The 15,718-nt window shown below is 46.2% G+C and overlaps 1 protein-coding gene across 7 annotated transcripts in view; it reads right to left on the bottom strand.

Annotated features, from left to right (window-relative positions):
* Positions 1–15,718, bottom strand: part of TBC1D14 (TBC1 domain family member 14) — a 103,953-nt gene that overhangs the window by 34,518 nt on the left and 53,717 nt on the right. Inside the window, exon 1 of one of the 7 annotated variants that reach the window (XM_027103770.1) lies at positions 5,559–5,692. The exons of the other annotated variants lie outside the window; for them this stretch is intronic. Within the exon in view, the coding sequence (XP_026959571.1) occupies positions 5,559–5,561 (3 nt within the window). The 5' untranslated portion in view covers positions 5,562–5,692. Of the gene's footprint in view, positions 1–5,558; positions 5,693–15,718 lie in introns of those variants that run through there. 7 annotated transcript variants of the gene reach the window in all.

The raw sequence follows: 15,718 nt of genomic DNA, 5'->3' as shown, positions 1-15,718 counted from the left end.
TTGCCTTTCAAACCTTTCCTGAAATGAGGATGGGCTTAAAAATTAAAAATCTTTTGCTTGAAGGTGATGAAAGCTGTTTCATTTTCTTAAAGCAGAAACGTCAAGAAAGAAATTCTTTAACGTCTTTGTGCGAAGCCATCACTGCAAGCTGTTACACGAATAATTGTGCCATGCCCTGGAAATCTACGAGCGGCCTCCACACTTCCAGGTCATTAATTCGTCCTATGAGCTGCAACCACAAAACCTCAGTCACACCTGGTGACCCACATTCCAAACACCCAACCAGCAGAGTTCAGGAGAGCCAAGTAATCTGTGCCAAAGAGTCCAGTTTCTGCAACTGTGTGTGTATGCGTGCCTGTGCATGTGTACCCTTAGCCCTCTGTAAAAATAAAAAAACAGTGTTCTCTTGTTGCCTATTATAGACAAGGCTCTCAGGACCCTCCCTTAAGGGAAGGCAACCTAACTGGGAAGACAGGACAAACAACCCAGTAGATTAAACTAAGATTTAAATAACCACTCCCGATACAATAGAAGCAGTATCAGGAGTGGAAAGTGATGAATTGCTAAATGAATTTTATTAACACTAGTTGTCAAGCGGGGTGTTACTGGTAAAATTATTTGGCAAGCAATTATTCTCTCAGCCAGGAAAGCCTACAGAGGCTTCTAAAAAGTTAAAAGAAAAAATTTTTTCCTCAAAACCCACAGGCTATGAGACGCGTGTGCACCAAGAAACAGGTGGGTGGGGCAGTTTCTGTACATCTGGATGTACAAGGTTAGATGTCTTAACACTGTTTATCCCGGTGTAAAATGGTTCCATTAAAATCTAGAACGACCTCCACTCACCCAAAGCGGAGAAAATGGACTCACTCTGTCATCCATTCAAACATCTGAGCACCTCCATGTGCCAAGCACTCAGCTGCAACTTCACAAGCTATTAAACAGCCATCTGAAGGATCCTATGCAGCCATCAGATTCTACATACGTACCCAATGTAAAATCTTGTATTTTATAGGAAATCTACCAGAAGTTGTGTGCTGAGAAAGATCCTGAGGCACGCTGCATATTAACAAGAATTGTTAGCGAACGCCCTGCAAGGTGCTACTTACTTGCTGATGCGGGTCTAGTGAGCTCTATGCCAAGGCCAAAGGCGCTGAGCCCCGAAGGCAGATGCCCCAGCATGCGGATGCCCACCTCCACTGGCTTTGTGTGCTTTACACATAGTTTAACTTTATCTCCATAACGATCTCTATGGCAAGTGTCACCGCATTTGACAGGTAGGGCCACTGAGGTTCAGAGTGAAGTGACTTGCCCCCAAGTCCATAGCCAGCAAGGAGCCGGGCCTGCAGGACTCCCCACTCCGCCACTCTGCACAGGCCCAACCTCTCGTGTGGATATACTCAACAAACAGGTGTGCAGTTCTGGAGGGAAAAGGCCAGGTCCTACTCGAGTTAAGTGTGGTCTTCGGGGCCAGATGGGCCTGGGAGCAAATTCAGATCCACCAGGAACTAGCTGTGACCCCCGGCAAAGCACAGCTTAGAATCCCTGCACCTCATTTCCACATCTGCAAAAAGGGAAACAGCACCTAGCAGAGAGGGCTGTCTAAGGAGTGGCAGAGGCTTGTGAAGCAGTCCGCACAAGCCTCTGGGTGCAGAGGAAGTGCTCCGTAAAGGCTGGCCCTGGCTGCCGTCTGCCATGACCCTTTTTCTCCTCGGGCTTGAAACTGTATAAGGCAGAAAAAATGCTCTATGGCCAAACAACAATCAAGGAGCCCTGCGAGGTCTGCAAAGAGCACAGGTACGAAGACGCGTTGTAAAGTTAATTAAATGCCTTGACTTGTGATTTTAAAAAAATCAGTCTCTTCAGTTAGAGCTCGGAGGCTCCATCACAAACGGTAACAAGCAGCACAGTCGCAACGGGCCAAGCACTTTACACACACGGAATTGGCTCAACTTGCCCTTCACACTAGCTCCCCACAATCCCGAGAGAGGAGCTGCCATAAGGTGGAGGCCGGGCTGGGGCTGGAGGAGCTGGACCAGAGGCCAGCACCCTGGCTCTGCCCCTGCACTGCTCACCGCAGACTGCCACTCGCTAGAATGCATGATCCAGTTTAATCATTTATATTCAGTCTAAATGAAGCTTTCAACTATGACACAAACCTGTAATAGTGAATTAAGTGCAGATGCAAGTCAAATACTTATGTTTGAACCACACAGAGCCCCGCATGATTTAAAAAACAGGAGGCCTGGCCTGTCCATACTTGAAATCCCAGGGAAAGCCTTTTCAAAATTCTAAATGGCATTTCAGAATACGAATGGCTTTGGAAATTGTTAACAGATCCTACTCCACATGTAGTTCTCACACTGCTACCTAGAGGGGTCGACAGTAAGCTCATCTTCCAAGCCAGACAAACCAACTTCAGGAACAAGAAAGGGGACGATTCACTCTCAGGACAAACAACTTTCAGCTGTGAGTTACCAACACTGAGGTCAGCATGTGATATGGCAAGAGCTAGGGCTTCGGAAGCGAAAAGACGGAGTTCTAAATCTAAGTCCTGGCTCTGATCTGGGGCAAATCATCTTGCTTCTCTCTCGGCTATAAAACGGTAGCAACTGTGAAGACTCCTGTGATGATGGGATCACGAGACAAACATTCAACGGCTGCCCATAAAGTATGAGCCCTTTCTGTGGGCCAGGCAAATGGTGGGGTCAGCCCAGCCCCGGTGCAACTCATCGTTCCGAAGTTTCTTCTCCTCTTGGGTCCCTTATGGGATCAAGTTGAAGTCTCTTGGTTTAAACCAAGTAACAATACCATTCATTGCTGTGCTCATCAGAAGTCCTGCAGGCTCATCAGTATAAACCATCCATTCAAGGAACCACTACAGATTCCAACACGCCGCATAACCCTAGAGGGAATTTAGAACAGGGTTCTGCAAAGTTCTAGTGGCAAATCAGTTTTACTGGTCACGACAGTATTTTTTTTAAATCAAACAACACAAAAATACAGAGTGCACATAGTAAGGACAGTTTGTTTCAGTTCTGTACCTACTTACAGCTATGCCTTCTTGAGAGAAATGAGTCTCAACCTAAATTTTCTAACCCGGGGATGGGGGTGGGGTGTTGTGTCAGAATAAAAAGTTTACAAGTCACTAATTTAGAAGAGGTCACAGTCCCTGCCCAGAGTGGTGCTTGTATCCTGCTGGGAAGGTAAGACCAACACCAGAGAGACAGCAGCAAACAAAGCCTACTGCACCCAACTGGGGGCTAAGTGCGGCTGTGGTCTGATAATGCAGCGAAGGTTCAGGAAGAAAGCAGTACACCAGGGCAGCCGAGCAGAGCCTCAACTCCACACAGGGGCCAGGAGCTCATTTGTGAAGGGGCCTGGCACTTTAGCAGACCTGCAGACCCCACCTTGAAGGGCTCACTCACTCTAGCAGGGGCAGTACGATGCCAGCAGAGGCTATGAAACCAGAGCAGATGATAAAAAATGTGGGAGCCCCAAGGACAGGACACCTGTGGCTGGAGAGAATAAAAGAAAACAGCTCATAAAGGGCACCATCTCAATGGACAAAGGACAGGGGAGAGCTGGGCTGGAAGCCGTGAGGGAGGGGCGGCCCGACAGCACAGGCAGCAGCCAGGAGATGACGGCGAACAGGCTTCTCTGTGGGTGAGCACGAGCGCTCTACGTGGGGAATGACGCCGGGTCCAAGTTCTGTTCTAGACTTCATGGTCTCAACAACAAGCTTCCCAGAGCTGACGGGACAAGCCAAGACCAAGCGAGAGAGAGAAAGGAAGAGCTAGACTGGGGTAGAGCCCGAAAGTAAACAGTGTGAGGTGTGATGAGCCCATTCGATACATCCAATGGCGAGGTCTGCATCATGTGCATGATCTGAACAGTGCTGGAGATAAGGACGGGGCTATTAGACTCCTAAATAAAGTTATAATCTGCCAGTTGAAGAAGAAAGAAAAAAGTGTCTACCTCGACAGACATCTGTGTAAGAGGAGAAGATCAAGATCCTCAAACAGTAAAGAAAGTGCTCCTGGTAGGATGACAAGAGGGGTGTCACTGCTACGCACAGAACTGGAAGAGTGCTGTAAAAGACAGCCAATTACGCCCAAACATGGTAACAGAAGCCCCCTAGCTTCCTGGAAATCTATGTTAGTTACAAGGAGAGAGGCTCATCAGTTAAAACCTGTGCTTAAGCCTTGGACTCAACTGGTATAGCATCAAGATTAGCCTTTTAAAATAACGAGGGGGTTTTAGAGGTACGTCTGGAATAAAGCATAGCAGGTCACCACGTGGCACCTATGAACAGACTGACGTGAAACCAGCGTGAGGGACAGAGAGTACAGCAACCCTGTGGGCACCGGCTGAGGACCCTGCAGAGGAAGCACTGTGAGTTGGCGGCAGGCCTGGGTCTGAACCATCACCTCCAGATCATCACCAACGGCAGCGTGACCTTGGGCATGTTCCTTCGCCCCTCCAAGCCTGCTTCCCCACCTATTAAATGAGAATGAATTAACGAAAGACACATGGCCATAGCAGGTGCCTCAAAATGACAGGGAGTATTACTGTCATTATTTTGCCGCAGAATTACTTTTCACAACACTTCCCGCTAAGAGTGGTGCTTAATAAGGTTGTGAAGAGTAGATGAAAGTAAAGAGCCCAGAACACTGCAGCTGGCGTCACACTTTGCCATTTATAACAAGCAACTTTTGGGGGGAGAGGGGTGTTGTCTCACAATCTGGGACGAGATCTGTTCTATTTTGCCATTTTTAGTGGTTAAGAGTGGCCTGAACAGGTCTTACAAATGCTGGGACTTCCAAGACAACAGTACTGGTGACCAATGAGGCTGACCTCACAGTAAGAAGGACCCTCCGGAATCCTCTGAAGGGCTCCTCAGACTTCAACTCTTTTCTCTTCTTACCACAGTCTTTTTCCCAGAAAGCATCCTCTAGGTTACCAGAAATGTTGGCATTTGGGACAGCAACTCTCAGGGGGCCTTTCTAATTGTCATGTTACTAACAAAACATGTAGAACACAGAAGTTCACCTGTGGACTGGTGAATGAAATGTGTTAAAACTGAACTGTGGGTTTTAACAAGCTTGGTTACTGCTACGATCTGACCACCTTACTCGGACCCTGAGCAAACGGGGTACAGCCTGAGCTCCGTACAAAGGCTTCTTGCCCCCAGGATCACGGGCAATGAATGCCATTCAGGCCTCTAAGAGGGGTGCCTGGCCTGGACTGACCTCAGTCTGAACACAGGGTGCGATCCCCCTCTGGGTGGTAAGAATTAGGACGCGCTGGCTCTCTCTCCTACAGTCCCCCACTGTACCCATTAAAACTCAACGCTGTGAGGAAATTACATGGAATCACAGACAAAGAATGGCAGGGGGGAGGAAGGCGCATCACCGCGGCCACATGCAAGCTTCAGCTCGTTGGAACAGATGCGTGTAACACACACACATGCACACGGGCGCACCCACGCTGGGGCCTCCGGCCGGTGACGGGCGGGCAGACCCCCGGAGGGGCGCGGGCGGGGCCCCGGCCCCACTCACCATGAACGCCGCGGGGCTCAGAGGCGCGCGGCCGGCGGCTCCATGCCCGAGTGAGCGGGCGAACGAGCGAGCAAGCGGGGCTCCGCGGCGGGACCTCGGGCGGCGGCTCCGGCGGCCGGGCGGGGGCGGCAGGCCGCTCAATCGCGCGCAGATGCCGCGCAGCCGATCCGCGGCTCGGTTTCGGCGCGTCAGGCCTGGCTCGCCGGGACCCTGGGCGTCGGGCGGGGCTGGGGGAGGACCCGGGTCCCCCAAGTCCCAAGGGGTTCCTCCTCTGGCCGCCCAGGTAGGGAAGGTCGCGCGGCGCCCTCCAGACACCGGACGTGCCCACGCAGGCGGGGAGTCCAGACGCGGGCTGTCCGCCCGCGATACAAACCGGGCCTAAATGCTCGCGCCAAGCGAGTTAGGCTGCGTCCTCAGCACACAAATATCACGCTGGAAAACGTACACTCCAAAAAGGAAGCGGTGACACGCCAAACAACGTACGCCAAAGCTCTGCTTTGTGAGATTTTCTAAAAAATGACACAAGTACATTACCGGAAGGCACTACATAAGAATAGTCACACTAGTAACCTCTGGGTAGTGGAGTGACTATGAGCCATTTTATTCTCTTCTTTATACGCTACTGCGGATCAAATGCTTTCCACAGTAAGATCAGTTCAATCAGAGCGTCAGGGTGCAAGCAGGAACACCTAGTGATGGAAATCTGCCTAGTGACTGCTTCTCGGGGACTGACTGGGAAGGGGCAGAACATATCCCCAGGGGGGTGCCAGAAGTATCGTCTTGATAAACATTCATCACAACTAACTGAAGAGTACACTTCGGACGGCAGCATTCCACTGTTTGGAGAGCATACCTCAATGTTTTAAGTCTTTAAAATCTGCATAAGGTCAAAATTATTTCTGGTCAGCCCATAGGTCCAATGTCCAAGTGCTGAACAAACTGGGCTTGAGACAACACAGACTCTCCTTCCGGAAGGGAACTCACAAGTCCTCAGACCATGGTACCACGCTTTCCGCAGCTGATTTTCTGGATGATAGCATTACCAAGTTGCCACCAGAAACTTCTTCACTCAGAAGGAGCCTACAATGTCCATCAAGCTATAATCGAGAAGACAGACAATGACAGGTGATGGCGAGAATGTGGAGAATCTGGAATTTTCATAAGTCACTAGCAGTTGCAGCCATTTTTGAAAACAATCTGTCAGTTTCTTACGTAGTTCAATATACACCTACCGCACTCCTAGGAACCTACCCAAGAGAAATAAGAAATACACCCACAAAAAGACTTGCCTGCAAATGTTCACAGCAGCATTATTCATAAGAGCCCAACACCAAAAAAAATTCCAAAAACCCATTAAGTGAGGAATGCATAAACAGCACTGACGCAACAATGAAAAGGGCACTGATACACGCTACCACATGGACACCACATGGGTGAGCCTCAGGGACATTGTGCTTAGTGAAAAGATGCCAGACAAAAGGTAATGTGCATGATTCCATTTATATGAAATTTCCTTCTCTAGAGAGAAAGCTAATTGACGTTTGCTTGGAGCTGGAGGCGGAAGCGGAGATCCACTGCAAACAGGCGTGAGGGGACTTTGTCGAGGGGTGAAAATATTCTAAAACCGGATTGCTGTGACAGTTGCATAGCTGCATAAGTTTATTAAAAGTCATGAACATGTACAATGAGTGAATTCTATGGTATAAAAATTATACCACAATAAAGCCATTTTTTAAAAGTAATAGGATAAAACTGGAGAGGCTGATTCTGGCTGGAATGATTAGGGAAAGCCTTGTTATAAAAAAATTATTCAAAATTTGGAAATAAGACAAAAGCATGGAGGAGAGGTGTCTTTTCCATTTATACCTGGGATTTTTTTTTTTTTTTTGCGGTACGTGGGCCTCTCACTGCTGTGGCCTCTCCCGTTGCGGAGCACAGGCTCCGGACGCACAGGCTCAGCGGCCATGGCTCACGGGCCCAGCCGCTCCGCAGCCTGTGGGATCTTCCCGGACCGAGGCACGAACCCGCGTCCCCTGCATCGGCAGGCGGACTCTCAACCACTGCGCCACCAGGGAAGCCCCTACCTGGGCGTTTTTAATATGCCTGCCTGAGGTTTATTTAATTCTCTAGGAGAATGTGCCTGTGCTACTTACTACTCTATTAGAGCCCAGACACTGTGAAGTGACATATTAACTTGCGGATTTATGTCCAATAGAATAGATAACTCTGAAGATGATGTTTTCTTAATCTAATGTAGCAACCTTATTCTAACTCTTTTGGTTTTATGTCTATAAATACCTAGTTCCTCAAATGCCTTTGGAATCAATTTTACCATCTTACTGGTTCATTTAACTGATTTAATGCATCTCCTCAATGTGTTAGATGAACCTTTAACTAACAAGATCATTCAAAAAAAAAAAAAGGTAAATGTCATGAAAGAATGGTAGAGTAACTGTTTTAAGAGAATAAAGTGACAAATAACTAAAGGCAATACACAAACCTGACTGGAGGCTGGTTCATGAAGAACAGTTTGGTGTAACTAGAGAAAGCAGAACATGATCTGGTCACGAACATGGTCTGAACATGGTCATGGTAAGATGCTATTATGGAAATTAACTGATAATTTTCTTAAGCCTGATAACACCTTCGTGGTTGTGTAGAGAGCTGAATGAATGCTGATGTATTTATGGATAAGATGTCATGATATCTGCAACTTACTTTCAAATGATTCCATTTTTTAAAACTAGAAAGAGGCACAATAAGTGAATATGGAAAAATGTCAACGACTGTTCAATCTAAGTGGAGGATATATGGCTGTTCATCATTAAATTATTCCTTGAACCCTTCTCCAGGTTTGAAATTTTTCTTCACAAGGGGAATAAACCAGTAAGAAGACTGATGACCAATCCTTTAGATCTCATCTTAAATACACATCCCCACAGAAACACTTCCTGCCCTACCATGTAAACTACAGCAAGGCCCTGGTTCCTCTCTCTCCTAGCATCAGGTTCTGTTTTCTCATAGCACTTAATCACAACTTGTAATTACATGACTCTCTGATTAATATTTATTTCCCTCAAGAGACTGTGAAACCTCCGAGGGCGGGGTCTTACTGTAGTCTTCTCCGCGCTGATTGCTAACAAAGTACATGGCACAGAGGAGACACTCAGCATCACTGTTCCATCCTTCATTGCACCCGTCCGATAAGCACTTATGGTGCTTGGCCTTAAGAATAAAGATGAACAAGGTCCCTGCCCTCAAGTCCCTCACAGACCAGCAAACAGACAATTACCACACTATACGGGTGCTCAGTCCTATGACTGAGAGAAATCTGAGGGCTCCAGGAGCCCCAGGAGGCAGCTGACCTGGCCTGAGGAGTTACTGGTGACTTTCCAGAAATAATTCCTGCAACTGGAAGAGAGCTGGCGTCCTTCTCACAGCGAGGCGTGGGTTCTCAGCCCCTCCACGCCTCCTACCAACACGTAGTGCTATGCATACTGTAGACATCAGCCAACTGGGGCCCACAGGCTCACTAAATGTAAATATGAGACAGACGCATTAAGCATGTGTTAAATACACATTAAGATGTGCTTCCAAAGCACACTGCTTATCTCCTCTGACAGGCTGTAACCTGCAGGTTACTTTACCAACAGTTTCTATCACATATTTCGGAACTGGGTACCATTCAGAAAGGTTTAACTATTATACCATGTGATGACAGGTTGACTTTTACTGAATTTTGAAACTTAAAGCAAAAATAAGACGTTAACAGAGGCTTTTTCTCTATCTCAATCTGGCATTAGATGTGACTTCTATCTTAATCCACCTGAAAAGAATTCTTCCTCCTTAAGTTTTTGAGTTAACCAGCACTCATCCCCCTGCTTCCTGTATCTCCACCAGCACACTGGATTTACTTGCTTATTGATTAACCTACAACATTGTTGTCTCTATCCTTTGAGATCAAGGAGGGAAGACTGGGTGAATTGTTTGATGCATCATCCTAAGAGACAGGCTGACAAACCCAACCTTGCTAGACCACCAGGTTTCACAGGATCAAAAGGTCACTGAAGGGCTTCCCTGGTGGCGCAGTGGTTGAGAATCTGCCTGCCAATGCAGGGGACATGGGTTCGAGCCTTGGTCTGGGAAGATCCCACATGCCGTGGAGCAACTGGGCCCGTGAGCCACAACTACTGAGCCTGCGCATCTGGAGCCTGTGCTCTGCAACAAGAGAGGCCGCGACAGTGAGAGGCCCACGCACCGCAATGAAGAGTGGACCCCACTCGCCGCAACTAGAGAAAGCCCTCGCACAGAAATGAAGACCCAACACAGCCAAATAAATACATAAATAAAATAAATCTATTAAAAAAAAAAAAGGTCACTGAAGGAACGACTTCAACCTGGGAGACTGGTTAAGTGAACCATGATACAGCTACACAAAGGCCATTACTTAGTGAGTAAAAACAAGATCATGGAAGAATATTTAATGATATGGGGAAATGTCTCTGTTGTCATAGAGATAAGAAGAAAGTCTACAAAGTGGAATGTTTTGAAATTTTGACATCCATCCATTTAACAAACCTGTATTAACCATTCACTAAAGCTAGGTACTTCCTATTCTGGGCCCTGGAGATAAAGTGAGAACCAAACAAGGTCTGGTCCTAGGTTTCATGGGCTGTGCAGAAAATACCTGAGAGTTCTGTGACAGAGTGACAACGGATGGGGTGACAGTGGGTGGTTCTTCAGACGGGGTGGTCAGGGAAAACTTCTTAGAAGACACCACCTAGGAGGGAGCATCTGAGCTAGGACCCGATGAGTCTCATTCAACCCTAACAATCCCATGAGGTAAGTACTGTGCTACGCTGAGTGACGGCCCCCAAACATGCCCATGTCTTAATCCCTGGGACCTGTGACTGTTACCTTACATGGCACAAGTGACTTTGCAGATGGAATTAATGTTATGGACCTTGAGATGGGGAGATTATCTGGGTGAGCCCAAAATAACCACAAGTGTCCTTAAAAGATGGAAGCAGGGACTTCCCTGGTGGAGCAGTGGTTAAGAATCCGCCTGCCAATGCAGGGGACATGGGTTCGAGCCCTGATCCGGGAAGATCCCACATGCCGCGGAGCAACTAAGCCCACAACTACTGAGGCTGTGCTCTAGAGCCCGCGAGCCGCAACTACTGAAGCCCACGCACCACAACTGCTGAAGCCTGCGCACCTAGAGCCCGTGCTCCGCAACAAGAGAAGCCACCATGACGAGAAGCCTGTGCGCCGCAACGAAGAGCAGCCCCCGCTCGCCACAACTCAAGGAAGCCCATGAGCAGCAACAATGACCCAGCAGAGCCAAAAATAAATAAATAAATTTATTAAAAAAAAAAAAAAAGATGGAAGCAGAGGGAGATGTGACTATAGAAGGGGAAGGCAGTGTGTTGATGGGAACAGAAATTCCTTGGCCACAAGCCAAGGAATGCCAGCAGCTTATAGAATCTGGAAAAGAAAGAACAGATTCTCTCCTGGAGCTCCTAAAAAGACCAGCCCTGCCAAAACTTTGATTTTAATCTGGAAGACTCATTTCAGACTTCTGACCCCCAAACTATAGGAGAATAAATCTGAATTGTTTTAAGCCACCAAGTTGGTGGTAACTTATTACAGGAGCAACAGGAAACGAATATAGGTACTATCACCATCATCTCCCCTACCCCCCTCTTCTCCCTAGATGCAGCAACTAAGGCTCTGAGTAACTTCCCCAGTTAAGTAAACAGCTGGTCAGATGCAGGGTGGGATTTAAACCCAGGCAGTCTGGCTCCAGGGCCTCTTCCTATCAACTCCCCTAATGCACTGCCTCTGAACTAGGATCCCCAAATAGTGTTCCCTTTGTGGCCCTAAGGCCTTGTTAACTACCAGACACAGGCATAAGATCAAGGAACAAATGCAACACTTGCCTATTAATTAGGGATATCACGGAGTTTCCAGCACCAAAGAGAAGACTCCACCCAAAGTGCTTCCACACGCTGACAAGATGTTAAGTAATATTCTGAGTCCAACTTAGACAAGCAACTTAAAGGGGAGTTTAGAGGAAACTTAACTCAAAGGAAAGCAAGGTTAACAGCCTTGCTCTTCTCAAATCTGAGGTTTCTCCAAGTCTAGGCGGGCGCTTGCCGATGACGCCTCCTTGGGAAGGCCAGCTGTGCTCTGGGCCCTGCACCACGCACCACAGCCCAAGACAAGCCAGCCGGGCCTGGCAAAGACCCAAGGAGCGTCTCCCCTGCTGATCCAACAGTGTTTAGAGCTTATCTAATACTTTAAAATCTCAACCTTCCATCGGGAATTAGATCAATGTGAAAAAAGCAGTTTTCTTTGGCTGTCAGTATTTTCATATCAACACATTAAATTGCTCGGGGAAGGGCAAAAGCACGTGAAAGCTCCCAAGGGCCACCTCCCCAGGCCTTCCTAGGAAGCTGCCTCGATTCAGCTACTTCCAGGAAACGTGCTTTTCTGGTTCAGCTTATTCAACAGGCCACCCAACTGCAGACACTATCGCCTGAGCCCAGAGTCAGTCAGAAAGTGGATTCAGAACACGGACGGTCGCTTCCAAAGAGCCCCGGCCACAGCACCTTCAAGGTCAGTGCTGGGCGGGTCTCCTGAGAACCGATCGTGTACACACCAGAGAGAAGCTGCACAACTCTCTCACAAACGTATGCATGTGAGTGAAACGTACACAAACGTAATCTGGCTCAGAGAAAGGCCTGGGAGGGTGGGCACTAAACGGTCAGAGACTACAACCAGGAAGGGGCTGTGGAGTCTCGGGTGAAGAGGCTTTCCCATTTGATTCTGCCCACCTCCATCATTTGGGTATTTTACAGGTATTTTTTCATGAACTATTTTTTATAATTTGAAAAAAAAAAACAAATTTTAAGCCATTTCAGATGGAATCCAAGACTGATTTTGGCAACAGCAAGTTCCCAAACACACTGAACACGCCTGAGCAACAGCAAAGTTTTTGTTTTTATCCACTCAGAGGAGTAAAGATGTAGCCATGATGTAAGACCAGAACGAGAGAAACCACTGACCTTTACTGAGCTCCCACTGGACACCAACCACTGCCCCAGGAACACCCACACTTCATCCTACTGAACCTTCATGAGCACAGGCAAGATGGGCATTATCTTTGCAGAGGAGGAGACCAAAGGTCAGAGAGGCAAAGTCAAGTCGGCAGCCTAAAGTCACACAACTGACTATGAGTGACAGAATCAGGACACAGACAAGGGGCTCTGTGATCCCAAAGTTAGAGTCCTTCCCAGGCCCCCTGCCTTCCCAAGCCTGAGACCCCTCTGACCCCAGCACTGTTAGTGGTCCCAGTAAAGATCTGTCCATTTCCTGTTCTCTGAACTCCTGTCTCTTCCTGGGAGCCACAGCGGTAAGACTGAAAGTGTGCTCTGAATGCTGCCCTCTCAGACTGACGGGGAAGTGTCCACATTAGGAAAAACAAGCAAACCTTAAGAAGCACTATGCACTAGAATTTCAGTTTATATTATTAAAGGCATCTGAGGTAAGAGAGTTATACTCCTCAGATCAACTAACTGTTGCCACGACAACAGTAGGAGACAATCTACCCATAGAATAAAAACAAAGTTCAAATTAAATGACCACGCTGCCATTTCCCTTTCTTCTATCTCCCCCTTTTCTTTCTCTTCCAGAAAGGCATCATGTAGAAATCTGATACGTAATTAACTTGCTGCCTCTCTAAAATCCAAAATTAATAGCAATTAGACATTTTATGAGGTGATTTCCTGATAGACTCACCCTCACCCAAAAGGTCCTGGTCCTGTACACGCGTGCCACCTACCACCTGGACAAGCCAAACCTTCCAGAACAGGCTCAGCTTTCTCCTCTGGATCACCACTCACTGGGTAAAGTTGCCCTCTTTGCCCTACCACTAGGAAGCTCAGTGTCAAATTTGTAGTGTGCCTCTACCAGCTACATGGGAATTTGTGAGCTGTAGTTTGGGGTATCCATTAGGCTCTTGTTTCGTCTTGTGGTCCTTTGCCCAAATTCCTTAACACTTTTTCATCTACCATTCTGCATACTTTTTAAAAACTTTTTTTAGAGTAGACGTGCACATAAAATAAAATCCAAAAGGTATCAAAGGGTAAACAGTGAAAGTAGGTCTCCCTCCTCCCCCAGTTCATTCGCCTCTCCAAAGCAATGCTATTATTATCAGTTTCCTAAGGGGCCTCCCTGATACAGTATCCGCACTTACGAGCATATGCATGTATCTCATGCATACAGAGCACACTAATGGTTATTCAGCTTGCTTTTTTAAGGTATGCACTGCATTGCATTTAGGAATTTAACCAATCCCCTACTGCCAGGCATTTAGATGGCTTCCGGTCTTTTCTAATCAATCTTTTTTGTAATCTTCCAATCTTTTGCAATCAATACCCTTATAAAACCGTCAGTTTACCTACGCAGTAACTCATCTGTAAGATAAATTCCTAGAAGTGGAAATGCTGGGTCAAAAGTACCCTAACTGCTTGATAGATTCATTCATTCATGTTAGTTTTATTTTTTAAATTAACATATAGTTAGCTTTTTGGTGTGTAAGTTCTATGACTATTAAAACACGCTGTCTTATAGCCATCACAATCAAGATACAGGACAGTTCCATCCTCCCCAAAACCTCGTCCATGCTCTCCCTTAGTACTCACTCCTGGCACTGCAGCTTTATCTCTTCAAGTATATCATACAAATGAAATCATACAGCACATATGTAACCTTTTGAGACTGGATTCCTACAGTGAGATAATACGCGTGAGATCTGCCCAAGACTGTTAAAATAGTGGATTACACTGATTGATTTTCAAATAATAAACCAGCTTTGCACTCCTGGATAAATGCCACGTTTAAATGTATTGCTGAATTCAATTTGCTGATAATGTGTTGAGGACTCCGTGTGTCTTCATAAGGGATACTGGCCTCCAATGTGCTTCTTTTGTACTGTCCTTGTCTGGTTTTGCTATCAGGGTAATACTGGCTTCATATTATGAGTCAGTCCTTCCTCTTTGAAAATTGGTGTTATTTTTCTTCAAATATGCAGGAGAACTCATCAATGAAACCCCCTCTGGGCTTGGAGGTTTCTTTTGCGGGAGGCTTTTAACTAAAATTTCCATTTCATTAATAATTACAGGACAACTTGGGTTATCTATGGCATCCTGGGTGAGTTTTGGTGATTTGTGATTTTCAAGGAAATGGACCATTCCATCTAAGTTATCAAACTTACGTACATAGAGTTATTCATAACATTCTCTTATTATCCTTTTAATTTCTTCAGGGTCTATAGTAGTATCTCCTTTTTTCATTCCTCTTACTGATAATTTGGTTCTCCTCTCTTTCTGTCAGTTTTGTTAGCATTTGATTTTGTTGATAATTTCCAAGAACCAGCTTTTGGTTTCACTGACTATTAATTTTTCTGCTTTCAATTTCAGTGATTTCTGTTCTTATGTGTATTATTTTCTTCCTTTTGCTTGCTTTGGGTTTATTTGCTCCTTTTACAGTTTCTTAAGGTAGAAAATTAGATTGGAGAACTTTTTTCTTTACTAATCTGACTGGTTTAATGCTATAAATTTCCTTCTAAGCACTGCACCCCACAAACTTTGATAGACTGTGTTTCTGTTCAGTTCAAAATATTTTCTCATTTTCCTTGTGACATCGTTATTGTTCCAAAACATATTTAGAAGCATGTTGCTCGTTTAATTTCCAAGTTTGGGGAGATGTTCTTGTTATCTTTCTGTCACTGTTTTAGTGTAATTTCATTGTGGGTAGAGAACGTATTTTGTGTAATTTTAATCCTTTCCGATTTAGTTTCTTTTATAACGCAGGTTACGGTCTATCTTGGTGGCCATCCACGTGTGCTTGAAAAGAATGTGTGTTGTGCTCTTGTTGGAGGGTGGAGCGTTCTCTAAATGTCCGTTAGCCTGGCTCACTGACGGTAGGTTCTTCTATGTCCTGGCTAATTCTGTCAATAGTTCTACCAATTACAAAGGGGGTGCTGACACTTCAGTTGTAACTATGGATTTGTCTACCTGTTTCAGATCTGTCAGGTTTTGTACCATGTAGTTTTGCAGGTCTTTTATTAGGTACACACTCATTTAATAGCATTA

Source organism: Aethalodelphis obliquidens, unplaced genomic scaffold (assembly GCF_003676395.1).
Source record: "Aethalodelphis obliquidens isolate GAN/ISIS:26980383/991018 unplaced genomic scaffold, ASM367639v1 scaffold6, whole genome shotgun sequence".
Taxonomy (NCBI): domain Eukaryota; kingdom Metazoa; phylum Chordata; class Mammalia; order Artiodactyla; family Delphinidae; genus Aethalodelphis; species Aethalodelphis obliquidens.
This window is presented reverse-complemented; position numbering and strand designations above follow the sequence as displayed.